The 22,910-nt window shown below is 44.0% G+C and overlaps 1 protein-coding gene across 3 annotated transcripts in view; it reads left to right on the forward strand.

Moving 5' to 3' along the window:
- The window catches only part of PHF10 (PHD finger protein 10), a 34,797-nt gene that overhangs the window by 3,834 nt on the left and 8,053 nt on the right, over nucleotides 1–22,910 (forward strand). For 2 of the 3 annotated variants that reach the window (XM_069954186.1, XM_069954183.1), the window contains exons 3-10: nucleotides 4,411–4,541; nucleotides 6,017–6,100; nucleotides 9,861–9,994; nucleotides 11,989–12,042; nucleotides 12,128–12,277; nucleotides 14,217–14,326; nucleotides 15,239–15,392; nucleotides 17,314–17,460. In XM_069954186.1, the coding sequence (XP_069810287.1) occupies nucleotides 4,466–4,541; nucleotides 6,017–6,100; nucleotides 9,861–9,994; nucleotides 11,989–12,042; nucleotides 12,128–12,277; nucleotides 14,217–14,326; nucleotides 15,239–15,392; nucleotides 17,314–17,460 (909 nt within the window). In that variant the 5' untranslated portion in view covers nucleotides 4,411–4,465. The remainder of the gene's footprint in view (nucleotides 1–4,410; nucleotides 4,542–6,016; nucleotides 6,101–9,860; nucleotides 9,995–11,988; nucleotides 12,043–12,127; nucleotides 12,278–14,216; nucleotides 14,327–15,238; nucleotides 15,393–17,313; nucleotides 17,461–22,910) is intronic. The other variant, XM_069954184.1, reaches the window with a different exon arrangement.

Genomic DNA, 22,910 nt, shown 5'->3' on the forward strand with positions numbered 1-22,910 from the left:
TGTGTTATTTAAATGAATGTCCCCCTTCCCCGTGTCATCCCCCCCACCCCGGAAGTGTGGTGCGGTATACTCACCAGATTACGGTCGACCCCGGCCGCCATCTTGGGTCAGCGACGTCATCTTCGGGAGGCCGGCCTAACTGCTCCCTGGAGCGGTCCAGTCGGCCTCCCGTAGATGGCGTCGTCGACCCAAGATGGTGGCCGGGGTCAACAGCGAATACATGGTGGGGGGGAACAAGGGGAAGGGGGACATTCGCTTAAATAACACACATTACAAAGTTGTATAACTTTGTAATGTGTGTTATTTAGTGAATAAATGTTAAACACCGCACTACCCCTTTAACCCCTTAGCGACCCATGACTTACTGGTATGCCGTTAAGTCCCGGGGCTGTATGAGGCAAGCTGCTGCCCATCTTTAACCCCTTAAACTTTGCCAATAGCAGGATTTAATTGTCAATTACAGGGTCTGCGCTGCTGTCACTGTCCTGTTGCGACCTCCGCAATGTGACAACTGTTTTTCCTCATTGCTGGAAGTAAAATACTATATCTAATGATGTAATGGGGGTATTACTAGGGGGACTTATAAAGTGTAAAAAAAAATATATAAATCTTTTAAAAAATATGATAAAATGGGTTAGATGGGAGTGGGCCGGATTGGCGCTATGGGTGGCGGGCAGTGCTTCTAACGGTCTTACCGGACAGAGGAGTAAACGACTAACTGCACCGGAACAGCTCTGAGGATGAAGGTGAGAGACAAGAGGCTCCTGCGCAATATGGAAGCTATTACTGATAGTTCTCCTTTACAGGGGTTATCCAGTGCTACAAAAACATGGCCACTTTCTTCCAGAGACAGCACCGCTCTTGTCTCCAGCTTGGCCAGGGTTTTGCTGCTAAGTTCCATTGAAGAGAATGGAGCTTAAAGGACAACTCCGGTGGGACGAAAAAGAAAAAAAAACACAGACACACAGATCATACTCGCCATCCCTCCAGTGACCATCGGAACTTGAATCCCCAGCCGCCCGCGACTCCGTCACCTCCGGCTCCGGTCTTCAGATCTCCCTCACTTCTGGGTCTGTGTGAAGTGAATGGGAGAGAAAAGGCAGCCTTTTTATAGGCTGGAGTGCATCACATGGCTTCCAGCAAGCCAATCAGGGCTGAGTCGTTTGGGGGGGGGGGGGGGGGGGGCGCCGGAGCCAGAGCCAGATAGGTTATTTACACACATTACAAAGTTATATAACTTTGTAATGTGTGTTAAATAAGCTAAAAAAAACTAAACGCCGGAGTTGCCCTTTAATTGCAAACCACACCTGAACTGGAGAAACAAGAGCGGTGCTGTCTCTGGAAGAAAGTGGCCATGTTTTTTTTAGCACTGAATATCCCCTTTAAGTCCAAAACCCACTATGTCTAGGAGTTAACTCCTTTAAGACCAGGTTTATTTTAATTTATGTTGTACTTTCTTATGACTCCTTTTACCATGAAATGTATAGCGAAACATAAAGTATTTGTAGGGTGGAAGGAAACAAATGGCAGCCATTTGGTCGTGTAGTGTTTTTGCCCGACAAGTTATTGTAAAACTGTCACCTGTTGTTCGCATTCTGTGGTTCAGCGCCATTACGTTACCTCATTTCTTTAGCTTTTGTTTCATTTTGCTACTTTTCTAGAAATAAATTTTTTTTGAATGACTATGCTTAGGGCTGCTCTGTTCTGGTGATTTTTTTTTTTTCTTTTACGCCATTTACTGTGCTGGATTTAGAGCAATAAAATGTTGTAGTTCAGGCAACTCACTGCGATACCAAATATGTGTATTTTGATTTTAGAAAATTGGAAAAAGGGGGTTATTTGTAGGTCTATGATGGTAGGGTGCTTTTCATGTTTAAATTTTTATGTAGATTGGTAAGGCTACGTTCACACAGAGCAAAAGGGGCGGATTATGCGAGGAAATATTTCCGCCTGAAATCAACTGACGCTGAATTCCGAGCAGAATGTAAGCAGAATCCCTGCGTATTCCGCTAGGAAAGTGTTCAGCTCGTAATCAGCTCTTGACAAATTCAGCGCAGAATACTCGAGGAATCAGAGCTGAATCCGCATGTATTCAGCGCTGAAATTCAGCGAGTATTTGGCGAGTAAACTAGACTATACCAGAATATATACTAGAATCCTCCTCCCCCCCTTTCCCCATTTCCACGCTGATTCAGCGCGTAATTTCCGCTTGTATTCCGCGCTGAAACAGAAAATCAGAGCCCCATTGGTTTGTATAGGCTTCCGCTAGCGGAAGAATGAACATGTTCATTCTTCTGGCGGAAAGCGGATTAGTTCAGTGCGGAAATTCCACCGTGTGAACTGCAGAGCAGAATTTCCATTCAACACAATGTAAATTAGCTCTGCACCTATTTTAACGGCTGAAATTTCAGCGCTGATTCAGTGCAGAAATTCAGCTGCTTTTGCTCTGTGTGAACGAGCCCTAATACCGATCCATGAAGTGTTATAGGAATGCATGGTTCAGTAAGGGCTTGTTCACACAGAGCAAAAGCAGCTGAATTTCTGCGCTGAATCAGCGCTGAAATTTCAGCCGTTAAAATAGGTACAGAGCTAATTTCCATTGTGTTGAATGGAAATTCTGCTCTGCAGTTCACACGGTGGAATTTCCGCACTGAACTAATCCGCTTTCCGCCAGAAGAATGAACATGTTCATTCTTCCGCTAGCAGAAGCCTATACAAATCAATGGGGCTTTGATTTTCTGTTTCAGCGCGGAATACAAGCGTAATACAAGCGGAAATTACGCACTGAATCAGCGCGGAAATGGGGAAAAAGGGGGGAGGAGGATTCTAGTATATATTCTGGTATAGTTTAGTTTACTCACCAAATACTCGCTGAATTTCAGCGCTGAATGCATGCAGATTCAGCGCGGATTCCTCGAGTATTCCGCGCTGAATTTGGCAAGAGCTGATTACGAGCTGAACACTTTCCTAGCGGAATACGCAGGGATTCTGCTTATATTCTGCTCGGAATTCAGCGTCAGTTGATTTCAGGCGGAAATATTTCCTCGCGTAATCCGCCCCTTTTGCTCTGTGTGAACGTAGCCTAAGAGGAAACTCTGTAATAGGTTTTATTATGCTATAAAGCCTCTTTCTGTACTCAATGTTTTCCTACATCTCACCCCTCAATTTTTTTCTGCTTATTATCAGGCAAAGTTGTTTTCATTACCCAGGAGCAAAGTGAAGATTGTTTCTGCTGTGCCCATTATAACCTATAGAGGGGGGAGGGGTCAAGGGGGATGAGTGAGCAGAGAAGCAGCTGTACAGTTTGGAGACTGGGAACTTGGTGAGAGAAGATTGCAGGATGTAGTATTTTGCAGGGCTGCCTCTTCTCCTCTCTGCTCACTCATCCCCCTCAACCCCTCCCCTCTCCATAGAGCATAATGGATACAGAAATCCTGCTTCTTCTGAAGTAAGGGGGGAGATAGGAAAACAGCTTTTAAGTACAGAAGGAAACTCTTCTGCTTAAAGGGGTTATCCAGCGCTACAAAAACATTGTCTCCAGTTCAGGTGTGTTTTGCAATTAAGCTCCATTTACTTCAATTGAACTGAGTTTGAAACCTCACCCAATCTGGAGACAAGACGGGGGAAAAAGTGGCCGTGTTTTTGAAGCGCTGGATAACCCCTTTAATAAAACCTATTACAGATTTTCTTTAAATCGCTTGAATTAATTAATTAATAAATTAATTTCTGAAAAGTGACATTGAATTGACAATTATGCTTTAATAATGTATAAACTCCCCCCCACCCCCCCAGACTATGGAGTTCAGCTTGCCGTATACCATCTCTGCAGTATATGCTTTGTAGTAAAGCAAGCTGCTGTGCTTTGCACTGTGATCCTTACTGATCATAACTTTTGACATGTCTGTGCTGTCATTACTATTAATAATTTTAATCAGCAGGGGAGGTGATATACTACTTCTTTGCGATTTACTTCATTTATTTTTTTGCTTGTTTTCTATATGAAATCCAAAGCTATAAATTCAGCCTCTAGGTGTCTCACTTACTGGGAAACTGCTGTCGAAGCTCCGTCACTAAGGCCATTTGGTCTTTAGTAACCGCAGAAAATAAGACCAAATTCAGGAAGTGATCTCAGTTATCCCATTTAGGGTGCGTTCACACCTACAGGATCTGCAGCAGATCTGCAGCAGATTTGATGCTGTGTTCAGTTATTTAAATGAAATCTGCTGCAGAAAATCAGCTGCAGATCCTGTAGGTGTGAACGCACCATTAAGATAAATGCTGATTGGGCAGCAGCCGTACACTCCCCCCTGTACACGCCTCTGTGCACTGCTGCAGCTGCCTAAACTAACAGCATGATGGGGCACTAAACAGACTGCTGAAGGATTAACATTTTTTTCTTTTCTTTTTCAGCTCCACCTATTTCCCTGCAGAAAATCTAGTTGAGTATAAATGGCCGGCGGATGAAATGGGGGAGTACTACATGTTACAAGAGCAAGTCAGTGAATATTTGGGCGTCACCTCTTTTAAGCGCAAATATCCAGGTAACAATGCTTCCGACTCTTTAATACGTAAGGATCCTTTTAGATGGAGTGATCTTCGGCCGTCCGCAGGTGGAAATGATTGCTGATCAGAAAGATTGGTGCTCGCTTGCAGTGCCTCTTCACGGCACAGTTAGTTAAGCGACCGGGCCACACAAACAATCCCTGTATCGTTCTTGTGGCCATTTAAATACATTGCTATGGGTTCCACATCTCCCGTTTACAGAGGGAGATGTCTGGCTGGTGTAAGATGATTTATAGGGCTGCACGAAGATGCGATCAACCGACGAGCGGGCATTTTCCTTCTTAAAGGGGCACAATAATAGCAGTGAGAGCACTATATTCACCACTCCAGAGGGTTAATGTATAAGATGTAAAGTCTTGCTTTAAAGCTTAAATAGCTTAAATGAAATTGAAAAATCTGGGGTAGACCAACAAATGGAGAAAAAATTAACTGCACTTCAAAAAGTTTAATTTTGCTCTGGTGATGAAGCCCTGATGAACATCTCTGGTCCAGAAATAGTAAATACATTCCCACCCTGGAGACTAACATTTCCTTCCATACTTGTTATTACCTTCTTTAGTCTCCTTCCCCCAGTTCTGAGCTGCTGCTTTCTGCTAAAGGCACAGAAAACTGTGTGTGAGCTGTTCTCACTGTCTCTGCTCTGATCTCACTTATTCCCCCTCCCTTTTCGAGACTGCTCGGGTAAACAGTGTCCCTGGCCGGCTGTCTCTGCACTCTGTAAGGGCCCTATTATACGGGATGATTATTCTACGAAAAATTGTTGTATAGTTAGAATTAAACGAGAAATCGTTTGTGTAGTTGATTTTATGCTGACACCAATCGTTCAGTGTCATGCTGCGTTTACACAGTAGGATTATCCTTTGAATTTTCGCAATCATGATCGCATTTTCTAATGATCGAATTTCTAACGATTTATTCGACTAAGCGCTGATCGTTATAAAAACCAAACCGTTGCTTCAAAATCGTTAAACGATCGATTGGCCGAATTATCGCTTTGTGTAAACGCAGCATGATTCCACATCGTTCTCTCATTTGATGGGATCAGATAGTGAACAATCGGAATTATACGACTATCGTTGTGTGTAATATGGTGAACGATTTCAAGTATCTCTCATTTGTGTTTGTTAATAGTTAAAAATCGCTTTGTCTAATAAGGATTAATCGCAGCAAGGTCACCATTACCTTGACCTCAGATTAACCCTCCTGGTAGAGTGCAGATACAGCCAGCCAGGGACTTGTTTACATCAGCCGTCTCAGAAGGGAGGGGGAGGAGAGAGAGGCTTGCGCTCAGTTTTTTGTCTTCAGCAGAGGGGGTGATATAACATATATTGTACTTGAGCGGAATACCCCTTTAAATAACTATTCTTTATTGTAAAAGATTCTACCATGAAAAGATTTGCTTCCTTATTGTTGAACCTGAAAACTAAAATTGCAACTTCTTTTTCTTTTAAAGATTTAGAACGAAGAGATCTCTCACACAAGGAGAAACTTTACCTGAGGGAGCTGAACGTCATTACGGAAACTCAGTGTACATTAGGTAATTATTTTGTGTCTGTTTCCTATATATACCTTTTGTTAGGCTGGGTTCACACTATGTTTTTGCAATCCGGTTTTGCAAAAAATGAATGCATGTGTGTAAATCCGTTTCTCCAATGAATTCCATTATAAAAAAACGAATCCGTTTTTTTAACGGACACAAAAATGAGGTCAACTACGTTTTTTTGTACGTTAAAAAAAAGGATCAGTTTTTTTAAATAATGCAATTCAATAGAAAAACGGATCAAAACCATTGCACACACATGCATCAGTTTTTTCCATACGTTGTTCATCCGTTTTTTTTTTTTTTTTGCAAAAAAACAAATAAAAAAAAACGGAATGCAAAAACATAGTGTGAACCCAGCCTTATCCAGCCACGGAGATGCGCACGATGTTCGGGATTTAGGGGATTTTCCCGCCAAGATAAATGAAACAAAAACCTCCAGAATAAAAGGTGGTGGTTAATGCAAAATGTTGTGTTCATTCCTGATGCATGGCAGCTTCTTCATCATTGTAACAAATGTTATTTTATGTTATCATGGTTAGTGTTGTTGAAATCCTCTCTATGCTCCCCTGATGAACCCCTTTATTCAGGTGTGGGAAATACGTTGGGACAGTTTGTTTGTGCTCATAGGAATTATTTTTTTTATCCATGTTCATGGACTGTGTAAGTTTTATGAGGGTTTGTGGTTCAGTGATGATATTTTTAAAACAATGTACCATTGTTTAGTCTGTCGCTATCCCAATACACAGTGGGAGTCCACTACAGAATATCATTGCTACAGAATATCCGCTGCGGAATTCCGCCGTATTTACTCAGTGTGAACACACCCTTAGTCAATTTTTTTTTGGGGGTGAAAAACGAAATATTTTTTTATCCTAATACAAACAAATCCTCTATCTTGGGGTATGTGCACACTGAGCAATTCTCGCAGAATTCCAACACAAAATACGTGAGGAATTCCACCCGTTTAAATGCAACATTGCTCCTTTCTATAGAGCAAAATGGGAATTCCGTCTGTCCGTGCACACAGCGGAAATTTTCCGTCCGGATCCAGTGCGGAATCCGCGTTCCACCCAAAGAATGAACAGGTTCACCCTTTGGGCGGATTTTGCTAGAGCTAGAGGAATCCTATAGTAGTCAATGGGGCTTAAACTCTGCTTGAAATTCTGCTCAATTTCTGCTTGCATTCTGCTCTAAGGTAGGGTGCACACTACGGAATTCCCGCGTATGACCCGCGGCGGATTCCGTCCCTTGTATCCACACGCGGCGGCACGCATCTCCGCCCATGCCATAGACACTATTCTATACACGGGCGGATTCCGCATTCCGACGAAAGAATTGACATGATACTTTCGGGGGAATGCGGAATCCGCCCGTGCATAGAATAGTGTCTATGGCATGGGCGGAGATGCGCGCCGCCGCGTGCGGATACGAGCGATGGAATCCGCCGTGGGTCATACGCGGGAATTCCGTAATGTGCATGCACCCTAAGGGCGGGTTCAGACTACGGAATTCGCACGGATAAAAACTGGTGGATTACATTGCTCATACACGATAGCGGCCGCGCGCCTTTCCGCCGGCTCCATAGACACCATTCTGTGGGCCGGCCGATTCCGCTATGCGCAATGGTACGGGCGGAGAGGTGCGCGGTTGTGAGCGCGTAAAGGCAACAGAATCCGCGCAAATTTCGTAGTCTGAACCCGCCCTAATTCTGCTCAAATTCTGTTCCTATTCTGCCTGAGCTGAATAGACGAGGAATTTCAAGCAGTAAACTTTCCTCGAGAATTCCTCAGTGTGCAAATACCCCTGCACTAAATTGGCCATGAAGACATTGCACCATTATTAGCAAAGATTGTTGCACAGTCTCTAAAGCTGACCTGTACTTCTTATACTACAGGATATTGATATCTCCAGGTAAGACCTTAGGTGTCCTCTAGATATGGGGTCCCATCTCTGGGACCCACATCTAAGAAATATGATAGACCCCTTTGTTGTCAGAGAGATAAGCCACCTCCAGAGCAGTCTGCCTGCGGCTTATCCCTCTGATTCTTATTGAGACCACAGGTCCCTGTGTATGGGGAGGACGGGGGCCAGACGGCAGAGAGAACTGTGGGCTCACTGTTATTGCTGTTGTATGCCCACCCTTAGGCCCTAGTCACACATCTGCTATTCTGTCCCCAATTGCGGATCTGCAATTACGGACAGAAAAATAGGGTCAGTGGATTTTAATGACCCCATTCACATCTGTAGGTGTACAGGGCTGTGATTCATGCTGCAAAAAAAAGAAACAGGCCCCAGTGCGGACTGAAATTCCTCCAAATACTCTGCAATCTGCAAAAAAATACAGATCTTTAGTCCGCAAATAGTGGCTATTTTATTATTAAGGGTGCGTTCACACCTACTGGATCTGCGGAAGATTTGATGCTGTGTTCAGTCATGTATTACATTGATATCATATCTGCTGCAAATCCTGCAGCAAAAATTATGGATGGAAATTTGTGGATTGAGGTGTGAAAAATATACTGATGTGTGAAAAGGACCCTAAGGCTGGGTTCACACTACCTTTTTGCAATCTGTTTTTTGCAAAAAATGGATGGAAAAAATGGATGTATGTGTGTGCATCTGTTTTTCTATTGAATACTATTATATACGTATGATACGTTTTTTTTTTTATATATATATAATGGAAGTCAATGGAAAAACGGATCAAAACGGATGCACACACACGCATCCGTTTTTTGCAAAAAACAATGAAAAAAAACGTAGTGTGAACCCAGCCTAAGGCTGCATTCACGTGACCGTAAATTCTGCGACCCTTACAAACAGTGAATGCGTGTCCTGGATTGCTTCCCTTTCCGGCATGATATATCGATATCGTGCCAAGCGGGGAACTAATCCAGGACAGGCATTCACTATCCATAAGGTCCGCAAAATTTCTGATGTATGAATGCAGCCTAAGGCCGTAATGGTAATACCGTCTCTCAGGGGGTAACTGATATATAAGATGCCATCAAAAGGCGTAAAAGTTCAAATTTAACCTTTTAGGAACCATGCTCAACTGCTCCATAAAGATTCATTCTGTAACTATAACCTGTGTAATTGACAGAGAGGATCCAGCCTTATATATTTATTTATTTTTTGATCAACTGGTGTCAAAATTTTTTGTAGTTTTGCAAATGAATACTATTTCAAAGTTTCCAGTCTTCCAGTACTTATCAGTTGCTGTATGTCCTGCAGGAAGTGGTGTATTTTCTCCACTCTGACACAGTGCTGCCACCTCTGTCCATGTCAGGAATTGTCCAGAGCAGCAGCAAATCCCCATAGAAAACTTCTCCTGCTCTGGACAGTTCCTGACATGGACAGAGGTGGCAGCAGAGAGCACTGTGTCAGAGTGGAAAGAATATACCACTTCCTGCAGGACATGCAGCAGCTGATAAGTACTGGAAGATTGGGCCATTTTATAAATTAGTCAATTACCATCTATTTTCTGCCATTTCATGATGTGATACGTGATGGCCAGTATCTGCGGGGAGGTTGCTTTGATGGGTTATGGTTATCATTGGTAATACAGATAAGCCAATGAGTCAGCAACTTCATTTCTACAATAAAAAAACTTCCCGGACCAACCAGAAACCACCAATCATTTCCCATATACTAATAGGCAATCTCCATAGTGTGACCAGCCTGACGCCTGCTATAATGCCATTGCCTGGTTTGCTGCTATTAGACTATCAGACTCCTTTTGCCGTTTTCGAAGGTCTGACAGCTTTAAGAAGTGATGAAGTCATTGACCTCATGATGAAAGAATATCCCACCAAGCATGCGGAATACTCCGTTATCCTCCAGGAAAAGGAGCGCCAGCGCATTACAGATCATTACAAGGAATACTCGGTAAGTACTACCCAGCGGGAAGGCACAAGTGATGTCTATGGCCGGCTCTTAAAGGGTTTTCATTCCAATATCTTGTGCGCACTGTAGTGATTATACATGTCCCTTGTTGGATAAGTTACTATCAGGATTTACAGCGAGACGGCTGTGGTAGACAAAAAGCAGTTACTATCTGCTGACCTTTGACCTGGGAAAACACAGCAGCTTCTGTCCCGTGCTGAGAAGGGGCTAATGCTGCAGACATTTAATGTCATCCATACCCACATTATTGTAGTTTAAATAGACATGGACAGAGGTGGCAGCAACGAGCGCTGTGTCAAACTGCAAAGAATAAGCCGCTTCCTGCAGGACATACAGCACATGATAAGTACTGGAAGACTGGAGATTTTTAAATAAAGCAAGTTACATATCTATATAACTTTCTGACACCAGCTGATTTTGAATTATTTTTTTTTTTGCTGGAGTACCCTTCAAATGTTTAACGTTTGACATGTCAAAGACTGCAAAGACAGCGCCACCCCTGTCCTCAGGCTGTGTGTGGTATTACAATTTAGCTCCACTTGAATGGAAGGTATAGGGTATTCCTATCTCAGCCAATATAGTTATTCTTGTAGGATTTTTCTAGCTAAATAGTTTTGCACTTACGTTCCTCCAGCAAACTTGTCTCCTTCTCCTGATCTGTGGCTCTTTCCCTCCCATTGGTGACAGCCCATTGTCTAGGTTACCGACCACCTCTCTCTCTCTCCCCCCACTCCCAAAGAGAGATTGTCTGGTGGGAAAGAAGGAAATAAAAGAAAAAAAAATGCCCTGCAAGTTTAAAGAGGTTTTTCAACCTAAAGTGTACCTGTCATTATAAAAAAAAAATTTGACATGTTAAAAGTTTTGATTGGTCCGGGTCAAGTAAGAGATAATTTGGGGGGGGCGGGGGGACAAGTTAGTTTTAAGTTGGAAAAACTCTTTAAGGGTGGCTTCACACCTACCGGATCCACAGCCGATCTCACGCTGCGGATTTGCAGCGAGATCCGCTGCGGATCCAGTCCTATTCATCCCTATAGAGCACATACTCGCAGCGGGATTGGCATATATATATTCTCTAGGCGACGGGGCTGTGGGCGGCTGGATGTCAATCCCGCTGCGAGTATGTGCTCTATAGGGATGAATAGGACTGAATCCCCAGCGGATACGGTAGGTGTGAAGGACCCCTAACTAGGTTAATTGAGATGGGAATATCCCTTTAAGCACTTTGTTCTCTGGCTCACTGTAATCTCTGTTCAGCCGCATAGACTTATATTAGGGCTGTTTATAGAAGCTGAACAGAGATTTCTGTGAGCGAGTGAAATGCTTAAGGACCTGTTCTGCTAATTGGTATATTTCAACAATAAGACCCATATATATATATATATATATATATATATATAGACTGGGACACTTTAAAGGAAACCTGCTAGCTTCTTTTTGCCATATAAACTGCCCCTAGTACCCCGGAGCTGTAGGGCACAGCTTTTGGACACAACTTCATCAGCCCCGGTAGGCTTGTAGCCACGCTGCCCTCCTCCCACCCGCTCAGCCTTGATCCCGAGTGCTGAGAACGGCATCCAAAGCCTGGCACCCAGTCTGTAGGGTAGAAGGGAACCCATGGCTGCCATGATATGTGGACACTGACATGATATGGGGCTGGTTCCCCTTTCAGAGGGAGATCTGCTCTTCGTTCACACATTTAGGACATATTGTGGGCTTTAAAAAAAAAATAAAAATGTCCCAGCTAAAAATAACCAATTTTGCAAAGCCAGGCAGTGCCAGAACCATGGCTTCATTTCGTTGCTCAGTGAATGACTGTATGTGTATAACCTTGGTTGATGTATCTGTCCTCTTGGTAAGAGTCTCCGCTTGGCACCACATATAACAGGGGATTCTATATTCTTGGTCTTTCGGAGGGATTGGGCTTATCTGACAACCGCAGCACAAACTGTTTTTACACCGCTATTTTTCCATAACAGATCACTACTGAAGAGCTTCAGAATGAATTGTGTGAGCAGGATGAAACCGGCAAAGTAATCACAGTTTTACCGTCCATTTCTTCTTTTCCTCGTCTCCTGTGACTCCGATGAGCGCTGACCGCCATGATTTCTCTTACAGCAACAGCAGCAGCAGAACACGCAGAAGGTGGAGGCCAGTAAGGTGCCCGAGTATATAAAGAAGGCCGCCAGGAAAGCCGCCGAGTTCAACAGCAACCTAAACCGGGAGCGGATGGAGGAGAGGAGAGCGTACTTTGATCTGCAGACACATGTAAGACGCGAGGAGGTGACTGATCAGAGAGCGCAGAGAGGCTTCACAACTATGGCCGCCATACGCTTTCAGATTCCATATAGAACGCTTACAATGATTTATCATATACTAATATATAGAAACAGAGAAACTTATTGGGACCAGTGTTGAGTCTGATGCTTTATACTGTATTAGGATATATAAAATAGCAGAGTTGGAGTTGAATGAACCCTTATATGAGTGAATATAATGATATATGTCAATGATTATAATATTAGAGCTGCAGAATCTGTTGGCGCTATACAAATAAATATTATTATTATTAATAATGTTATTAGAGCAAAAGGATACGATTATAGGGGAAACAGTTTAATTGTGCGCAGGCTCCAGTACCTTGCTGGGCCACCGCTAGCTTAGATCGTCTTGGATACAAGATGAGATACAGTTGGGTATGGAGGCTTAAAAGGTTCTCTATGGTATCATCTGCGGATTGTGCTACCTGGGCGGGGATTCACGGGCGCAGCACCACTTAGCCTCGCCCACATCGCCACTGTAGGCCCCCCCTCTCCGTGACGTCATCAGCGCAAAGGCCCCGTCCCTCATTGGCATTGGCTGACCTAGATAGTGTGGTTCCTAGACCTTTAGGCCACCCAGTTCTAATGGCCAGTGAGGGGGTGGGGCCTAGACAGCTATGAAGTCACAAGGGGGCGAGGTCTATGGCACGGTTGTGGGTGGGGCTAAGTGGCGCTTGGGTTGAGAAGCCCCGCCCAGGTGGCACAATCTGCAAATGATAAAAGATCACTTTTAACTAGAAAAAGCACCATGACGTATAATATAAAATAAGGTGTGAAAACTGCAAAATTTACCCTTTACACCTATGTACAGAAGTCATAATGCAAAAAGGGGGGGACAGTGTCACTTTAAAGGAGAAGTCAGGCAAAAATATTGTATTGCTTCCCAAAATGTACACAAATCCCCAATATACACTTATGGGAAATGCTTATAAAGTGCTTTTTTCCCTGCACTTACTACTGCATCAAGGCTTCATTTCCTGGATAACATGGTGATGTCACTTCCTGGATAACATGGTGATGACATCACCATGTTATCCAGGAAGTGACATCACCATGTTATCCAGGAAGTGACATCACTATGTTTATCCAGGAAGTGACATCACTATGTTTATCCAGGAAGTGACATCACTATGTTTATCCAGGAAGTGACATCACTATGTTTATCCAGGAAGTGACATCACTATGTTTATCCAGGAAGTGACATCACCGTGTTATCCAGGAAGTGACATCACCATGTTATTCCAGGAAGTGACATCACCATGTTATTCCAGGAAGTGAAGCCTTGATGCAGTAGTAAGTGCAGGGAAAAAGCACTTTATAAGCATTTCCCGTAATAAGTGTATATTGGGGATTTGTATAACGTTTGGGGCACAATACAATACTTTAATAAAAAATTTTGCCAGAAGTTCTACTCAGTTGTGTGTATCGGAACATAAATAGGGAAATAACGGGCCACCCTGGTATTTCCCTATTTATGTTCCAATACTCACAACTGAGTGGGGCTTAAGTGGCTACGTATCAGGGTGGTTTGGTGATCTCCCCCCTTAGCAACAGGTTTCCTTTCCTATCTGGCTATTCCTGTGTTTTAAAACTGGCACCTGAGGCTCCACGGACCCTGTTATTTGCATATTTAGATTTATAGGGGGCAATGTATCAGTGGAGACTCTTAAGTGAGTACTTTGTTGGATTCTTTCCACTGATCTCCCTGAGCTCAGTGATTGCCGTGTTTTGCCAGTTTATGTACAGACACAACCCTACACCATTTCTGTTAGTGGCTGGTAAATCGTGCGAAAATGTTTTAAGGATCTATAGAAAACCCTTTTAGAAAGCAATTTATAGGGTGTTCATTCAGACTTATGTTTATATGGTGGTATTCAATATCCTAGGTAATCCAGGTACCTCAAGGAAAGTACAAGATTCTACCTGCAGAAGTGACTAAAGTAAGCCCCTTCCCTGTTTCCCTTATACCTGGACAGTTTCAGGAGTATTATAAGAGGTAAATGTTCATTTTACTAAATAATTTGTAGAGGACTTTGTACTATTGACTGTATTGTCCAATTACAGTGGTGCCTTGGATTACGAGCATTATTCGTTCCGGGGCCGCGCTTGTAATCCAAATCCACTCCTAAACCAAAGCAAATTTTCCCGAAAGAAATCACTGATATGCAGACAATTGGTTCCAAAACCCAAAAATATTTTTTTATTCTGAATAACATGTAAAACAATGAGAGACAGCAGAATATGTGATATTATAAGTTACTGTACAATATAGCAATCACCATGTGGAGTATAATGTATAGTAACTGCATAAACCTGCAGATCCCTATAATGCAGTAGCGTAGTACAACAGGTTGGAATAGAGGAGAAGGGCTAGAGGTCCGTGTGGTCACATGACAGCAAAGGGGAAGGGGGTGTGTACAGCATGGACCAATCAGGAAGAGAGAATCACAGAGCTGTGCAGGAGGACAGTGGCAGAAACTTCTCTATACAGAAGTGTGAATGGCTGAGTGTGAGTGCAGGCACATTATAGTAGCTGAGTGAGAGTGCAGGCACATTATAACTGGAATGGAGAGGATGGGAAACAACTGGCCAGGACAGGACAAAGACTGCAGGGAGCATGAAGGAATGAGCAGGGCAGATGTGGGCACATACATGCAGCACTCTCTGTCCGGGGAGAGAGGGGTTACAGCCATGAAGAGATTACCTCCACAGTCCTGTCCCCTGATGCAGGCCCCAGCCTGAAGTGGATCTGCTATGATCCCCCCCCCCACACACACACACACACTCAGTACAGGGAGCTCTCAGGCAGTGCCAGTGACAGGATTGTGCCCACAGCTTATTGTGGGAGATATGCAATTTTTTTATTTTATAAATCATGTAAAACAAAGTTCTGTTGAATTTTTTCTAGGTATTCCCCTAATGAACTCCGGTACTTGCCATTAAACACAGCTTTGTATGAGCCGCCGCTAGATCCTCTGGATCCTGAACTGCTGGCACTGGATAGTGACGGAGATTCGGATGAGATTGATGAAGGACGTGAAAAGAAGAAACCCAAATCTTCAGTAAGACATGACATGTGTGAGACAAGACGCACGACCAGCCGAAACATCACACACCACACTGCAGCGTCCTTCTGCCAAGTGCACTCAGAGGAAGTGTTCAGACAGGGGTCTGGTAATAGGGCACTACACACCTTATAATCTTAAACCCCTGTGTTTTTAAAGCAAAAAGTTGTACAGATTTGTTATTTACTTCTGTTTAAAAATCTCCAGTCTTCCAGTACTTATCAGCTGCTGTATGTCCTGCTGGAAGTGGTATAGTCTTTCCAGTCTGACACAGTGCTCTCTCCTGCCACCTCTGTCCATGTCAGGAACTGTCCAGAGAAGTAGCAAATCCCCTTAGAAACCTCTCCTGCTCTAGACAGTTCCTGACATGGACAGAGGTGGCAGCAGAGAGCACTGTGTCAGACTGGAAAGACTATACCACTTCCAGCAGGACATACAGCAGCTGATAAGTACTGGAAGACTGGAGATTTTTAAACAGAAGTAAATTACAAATCTGTACAACTTTTTGACACCAGTTGATTTGAGAACAATTTTTTTTCACCAGAGTACCCCTTTACAGGGGTGAACTCCTCTCCCTTTTCAGATCTGCGGCATCCTACTCTCACTTCCTGGTTTGGCACCGGGGGTAGTGAGGGCGGGTGAGGACACAGGGGTGCTGAGCTGAAGGAGCTTGGCATTGTTGTTACTCCATCTGGAATTGCACTTCCCTCCAGGGGCAATCCAAGAGGAGACCTAAAACAAGTAAAAACATACTTAACAGGTCCCGATCACCTGAGTCACATCACCACTCGACCACAGAGATGAGAGCGGTGGTCGGGATCTTAAGCAGTGTGCTAACAACACTAGAGGAGGAAAAGAGGGTCAAAATGCTAAACTAAGCTATTTTGCTAATAAAAAAACATTGGCAAAATAGTTTAGTTTTTCATATCTATCTATCTATCTATCTATCTATCTATATATATATGTGTGTGTATGTGTGTGTGTGTATATATATATATATATATATATATATATATATATATATATATATATATATATATATATATATATATATATATATATAAATAGTGGTCCAAAAGTAGGTGGACAGTATGTGTAATAGGGTTAGGAAGGGGGAGATGTATCAAACATGGTGTAAAGTGAGACTGGCTCAGTCGCCCCTAGCAACCAATCAGATTCCACCTTTTATTCCTCACAGACTCTTTGGAAAATGAAAGGTGGGATCTGATTGGTTGCTAGGGGCAACTGAGCCAGTTTCACTTTACACCATGTTTGATACATCTCCCCCTTCCTAACCCGATTACACATACTGTCCACCTACTTTTGGACCACCCTGTTTATGTATATATTATGCACACACACAACATATTAGGTATTCTATAGATAAGAATACCCCTGTAGGGTGCGTTCACAGGTACAGGATTTGCAGCACATTTGATGGCACAGATTTGAAGCTGCAGATACAAAGCAAATCAAATCTGCTGCAGATTCAAATCTGCGCCATCAAATCTGCTGCAGATCCTGTACGTGTGAACGCACCCTTAGGGTGCCTTCACAGACACCAGATCCGCAGCGGATTTGATGCGGGGCAGCGCACTGATTGGCTGAGCGGGACGAGCCGATGCCGGAAACCCTTGAGGCAAGCCGGCCGGCGGGGGGGGTTAGCATATATACTCCTGCTGCGAGTATGTGTTCTCATTGGGATGAATTGACACTGGATCCGCAGCGGATTTCGTTGCAAAATCCATTAAATCCGGTGTGTGTGAAGGTACCCTTAAAGGGAAACTGCCATCTCTTGATTACGCTCAAACCTAAAGGCCATGTAAGCCTCAGTATTCACACCTTCTCCCGACTTCTGCTATTTTAGTTTTTCTTTTTTTTTTTCCGGAACTTCACATTTTTCTTCTTCCCATTTCAGGACAGTTCATCGGGTAACGTGTCTGATGGTGACAACGTGCAGGATACCCAGGAGGAATCATTTCAGGGAAAACCGAAGGCAAAAGAAAAAACTCCTAAAAAGGAAGGCACCAAACGTTCTGTAGGGTCCAAATCGACAGGGTACAAGGTAGAAGAAAAAAGCCCCTGACTCGGCTTCTTTACTGACAAGCCTTTCTACCTGAAATGCTCTTGTTTTTTTTTTTTTTTTTTTTTTTTACATTTTCCCCCATTTTTAAACATCGACTTAATTTTTATTCCTTTTCATTATACACTTATTAATAATTTTATTTTTTTATGCTTTCTTTTTCTTTCTTTTTACTTCTCCCATAATTTTTTTTTCACTTTTTTTCTTCCTCTGTTCTCTAGCCCTGTCTGCTTTGTTTCACTTGGGGCCTTTCAAAATCCTTTTATTTCGGAGTGGCTATTGAACTCATGAGGCTTTCCAAGATCCTTCCAAGTACCAAATTTTAAGGTTTAACCTCCTATTTATTTCTTCCAGACTGATCGCAGTGCCGCGCTGTAAAGCAGTTGCGGTACTTCTGCGCGCGTTACCAAAAAATGGGAAACCCAGTATAAATGTGACTTCTCTGTGAGACGAATTTATTCCTTGAAGTTTTTTTTTTTTTCACGTTTAGGCGTTCTTATTTAGGCAGATTTCCAGTAGTTTTCTTATGTCCTTTCTTTAACCCTTTTGGCATGACGTGCACCCGTAGTCTTTGTTTTATAGTGTGAGCCAAAAATTGTGTCCACAGATCTCTGTGCTTCTTGGAGATGATGTCTGAGAGGCGGTGAAGCGTTGTAGACCGTCTGTTGGTTTGATAGCAGATGGTTTTGTCTCTTGGACTGGGAGGTCTTCCTTCTTGCACATAGTATTAAGATATTTCTAACTATTTTTGTGTTATTTTTAGGTATTTGTTAATTCTACAAGGGCAACTTACAGGAGGTTAGAAGACCCTCAGCGGCTGTCATGTTCCCATAGGGCCGGGGACTTCCTTTTTTATTAATAGGTATATTAGGTGATTTGGTGCCCTGGGGCTGATACTACAGTCCTCCTCACGTATATTCAGGTTGTCCTCTGCAGTGACGTCACTCCGGCCGCTCCTCACTGAAGCCTGCTGGGTGAATCTTGATGAGGAAGCGGGTGGGGAAATTAGTGCCCTGAAAACTGTAGTGTCATCCCTACTGGATTAAGCCAACTAGTTTACATATTAAAGGGGTATTCTGCTCAGCTAAAATACTTGTTGAATCCTCCCCCCACCCAGAGACTAACAATTCCTTCTATACATGTCATTACCTTTTTAGGCTCCTTCCCCTAGTTCTAAGCTGCAACTTTCTGCTGAAGACACAGAAATCTGTGTGTGAGCTTTTCTCTCTCTCCCCCTCCTCCCTTCAGAGACGGCTCATGTAAACAAGTCCCTGGTCTTCTGTCTCTGCACTATGTAATACAGGAGAGTTTATCTGAGGTCAAAATGCTGGTGACCTAACTGGTATTAACCTTCCCAGCATTACAAAGTGCTCATACAGCCGGCCATGGAGCCGTTTACGTTAGTTGCCTTAGAAGGGAGGGGGGAGGAGGGGGAGACAGAGAGAAAAGCTATAAAGATCCCCTATAAAGATCTGTAAGTGCTGTTTGGGCAGCAGTATGGACAGTTTATAGCAAGTGGTCTTCATTTTAAAGATTGCAAAGTCACAACTGGTTCCTTAAAAACCAGAGTATTTGCATATTTTCTTTAAGGATTCATTTGCTAGGACTCTTTAGACTTAAAGGGATTTTCTAGGCAAGAATTATTGATGACACGATAAAACAACGTAGGACTCATAGGGCTTGAGGATAGGTCATCAATAAATTTTGCCTGTAACACATACCTTTTAATAGGTTCGTTTGAGTTGCAGAAACAGTTACCAGAAAGGGCACAAACATAAAGCACCTGAAAGGAGGGCACAAATAATAGTCCATAGTACAATTTATTTTTTTTTTTGAAGACTGGTTTCTCACTTTTTGGTGAATACTTTAAATAGGCACTGTTGTGAATTTTTTTTTTTTTTACTTGACCCGGCCCAGTCGATGGTGTACTGTCTTGGCCTGGCCCAGTCGATGGTGTACTGTCTTGGCCTGGCCCAGTTGACTGTGTCCTGTCTTGGCCTGGCCCAGTCGACGGTGTCCTGTCTTGGCCTGGCCAAGTCGACGGTGTCCTGTCTTTGCCTGGCCCAGTCGATGTCGTCCTGCCTTGGCCTGGCCCAGTCGATGGCGCCCTGCCTTGGCCTGGCCCAGTCGATGGCGCCCTGCCTTGGCCTGGCCCAGTCGATGGCGCCCTGCCTTGGCCTGGCCCAGTCGATGGCGTCCTGCCTTGGCCTGGCCCAGTCGATGGCGCCCTGCCTTGGCCTGGCCCAGTCGATGGCGCCCTGCCTTGGCCTGGCCCAGTCGATGGCGTCCTGCCTTGGCCTGGCCCAGTCGATGGCGTCCTGCCTTGGCCTGGCCCAGTCGATGGCGTCCTGCCTTGGCCTGGCCCAGTCGATGGCGTCCTGCCTTGGCCTGGCTCAGTCGATGGCGTCCTGCCTTGGCCTGGCTCAGTCGATGGCGTCCTGCCTTGGCCTGGCTCAGTCGATTGGCGTCCTGCCTTGGCCTGGCTCAGTCGATGGCGTCCTGCCTTGGCCTGGCTCAGTCGATTGGCGTCCTGCCTTGGCCTGGCTCAGTCGATGGCGTCCTGCCTTGGCCAGTAGTTGGTTGAGCAGACAGGTCCAATAATTCAATCATTTTTTTTTTTTGTAATTAATATCAGAATACCCCTTCAACATAGCACTCTCTGTCTCCTTGGTGGACACTGTGGGCTGTCCCTCCCTGTAAAAAGACTCATTGTGGGTGAGGGGTTTTATTGGCCCACACTGTTGTCCCCTTTCTGGTATCTGGTACTTAGAGAATTTTGGTGGATGTTTTTTTTTTTCTTTGTTCTTTACCGTTTTTCCTCTATTGGGAGGGGACGTTATATAGATGGCACAATGCACCTTTTTCTAATCGTACGCTTTTGTACGCGGTATTTATTAGAATTATTTATAACCAGGGTAATTGGAGGTAAGGGAACTGATAACAAGGGAAGTCTGACATCTAATGACTGGACACAAAGGATGCTAGAAGTTTCTGATGACTTATGACCTTGGTCTCTGAACAGAGGTTTCTGGTGGCTGCGTGACTCCTGCCCCATACAATACAGAGGCTATGTCATACAGTGGTGGATAGCAGCCATTGCCTTGGGAAACTTGTAACATTTCAGTTGTCCTGTGTATTAGGTAATAGCTGTTAAGAGCATTTCCCATTTAGTGTATTGTATAGTTGTATTTTGTTATTTTAAAGGGATTTTCAGGGGTTTACAAAGAAAGGAAGAGGGGTGAGCATCTTCCGGAAACAGCAGAAGGTCTGTCCATGGGCTGTATTTAAAGGAACAGTCCAGTTTTTTTTTTTTTTTTTCTTTTTATTCTTCCCCTCGCTTAAGGCTGGTACATATACTCATCAATGATGATTGGTGTCTAGCTGGCGAGCTTTATCCCAGTCCTACGGCACCACTCGGATGTTGCAGCTCTTCTGACCCCTCTTCTTTGTACAGGTCTATTGAAGGCCTGAAGTCAGGGTCTCCAGTTAGAGCCCTCTCATAGAGCTGCATTGGAGACCCTGACATCTAACTTCCTGAGCTGCAGAGCTGAAGCTGGAGAGGTCACGTGGGCGCCCGCGGGATCCGAGCAGCAGCCATATAGAACCAGAATCGAAGCCTCGCCATGGCACACCGATCATCATTGGTAAGTATATGTGCCAGCCTGCAGGGGGGGGGAAGAATTAAAAAAAAAACAAAAAAAAAAACTGGACTGCTTCTTCAATGGTGCAACTTATACCTGTTCAGGTGAATGGTGCGGAGCTGCAGTACCAGACCTAGGTTATGGACAGACATGGTGTAGCTTCAGATAACAACTAAAACTTTTTTCCCTGATCCTGGACAGCCTCTGTAGCACGGAAACCAACCTCGCTTAGTAATGTCAAAAATGGAGATGAATTCTCTGGTTGCAAATGATTTTGTGTTTTTATAAAATTAGGAAAGCCATAAAGGCAGAATACAGGGTTGGTATAGCAATTCCTGAGGGCGCACAGAGCGGACAGGTTATTTGCCCTCAGGAGATATACAACCTGCATGATGGACAGGTGTCTCTCCCTGTGTGACTGCACAGAGGACGGGGACTTCCTGTGTTTGGTCTCTTCTTTTTGTACAGAGAAAACACCAAATATCAGCACGGAGGGAGCATGGAGCACAGGTTGGCCATTTGGCTTAGTATATTGCTTACTGTCATAGAGATTGGCCTTTTTATATTAGATAATTGGGCTGCCAATAGGCACCAACTTCTGCCCCCAGTGCACTGATCTGGCTTGCTGAGCTCATATTTATTACAAGGGACAGGCTAGGGGGCAGTTCGGTGCACTGGGGGGTAGTAGTCCCACCCCAGTGCACCAAACCACCGTATTAGTATAACAATTTAATTGTAAACTACACCAAGGATGAAGATAAGACCCATACCTTCATCCTCAGCACCCTGTGCGCTCTAGGGAGGGATCAGCAGAGGAGTTTGAACTCAAGTGTAGGGTAATCACTAGTGTTTTTGTGTAGTATAGGCCAAGTCACTGAATGCTGCCAGGATAATTCCCTATTGAATGCATAGTAAGAATAAGATAAGAAGAATAAGTAAGAATAAGAGCATAGCCTCAAAGGCCTTCATATCCGATAATTCACTTACTAGCCTGGCTGTGTTATTCCTATACAGAAATGGGAGGATAGTGGAGATGATTACTGGTGGCTGAAGAAGTTGGATGCAGCCCTAGGGGGTCCTGGAAAACATTGATATAACCATAGGCCATAGGCTGTCTCCATGTTTTCCAGGACTCCCTAGGGCTGCCTCAAACTTCTTTTTCAGCCACTGGTAATCAAATGCAGAGCGATCTGACTTGAGCATGCTGAGTTACTCTCTAGAGAATATGTATCTGAAAGTGTTCTATTTTAACTCAGGCTTTAAGCTTTTTTTTTTTGTTTTGTTAAATACATGAGCCGATTGCCGTGGGGATCCTAATGCCGCGGTCCTTTCCTTGTTTCATCGCCCGGTTCCCGCGCACGGCGCCGTTCTTTTGCCGGGTTCTGGGGGCCTGACACCTCCCCCCCTCCCTTCTGTGACTCCACTCCATTAGTGGCCGCAGGTTTCCAATTTACATATTAATGATGATGTCTATTTTCTACGGCCGCAGTTTGCAAACAATGACTGTAGAAAATAGACTGTTCACACGCTGTGTGGCCGTCCTGCTGGCTTTAGTGTGAATGAAAGTCGATGGTTAATTGGTTTTCGTTCACTACTATGAAGGCGTATGTGGGTGGAAAATGTTCAGATGACTGATAATGCAATATATGCCAGAGGAAAGCATCATACAGCGGCCATTGTATAATGTTGTGTGAACGTAGCCTTAAAGTGTACCTGTCATGAAGATACTATGAGATCATAGAAGCCCCGTTCTGATCCGATAGGGGTTGTATGCATAGAGGCCCGAACTTC

The sequence above is a fragment of the Dendropsophus ebraccatus genome, chromosome 15 (genome assembly GCF_027789765.1).
Source record: "Dendropsophus ebraccatus isolate aDenEbr1 chromosome 15, aDenEbr1.pat, whole genome shotgun sequence".
Lineage (NCBI taxonomy): Eukaryota > Metazoa > Chordata > Amphibia > Anura > Hylidae > Dendropsophus > Dendropsophus ebraccatus.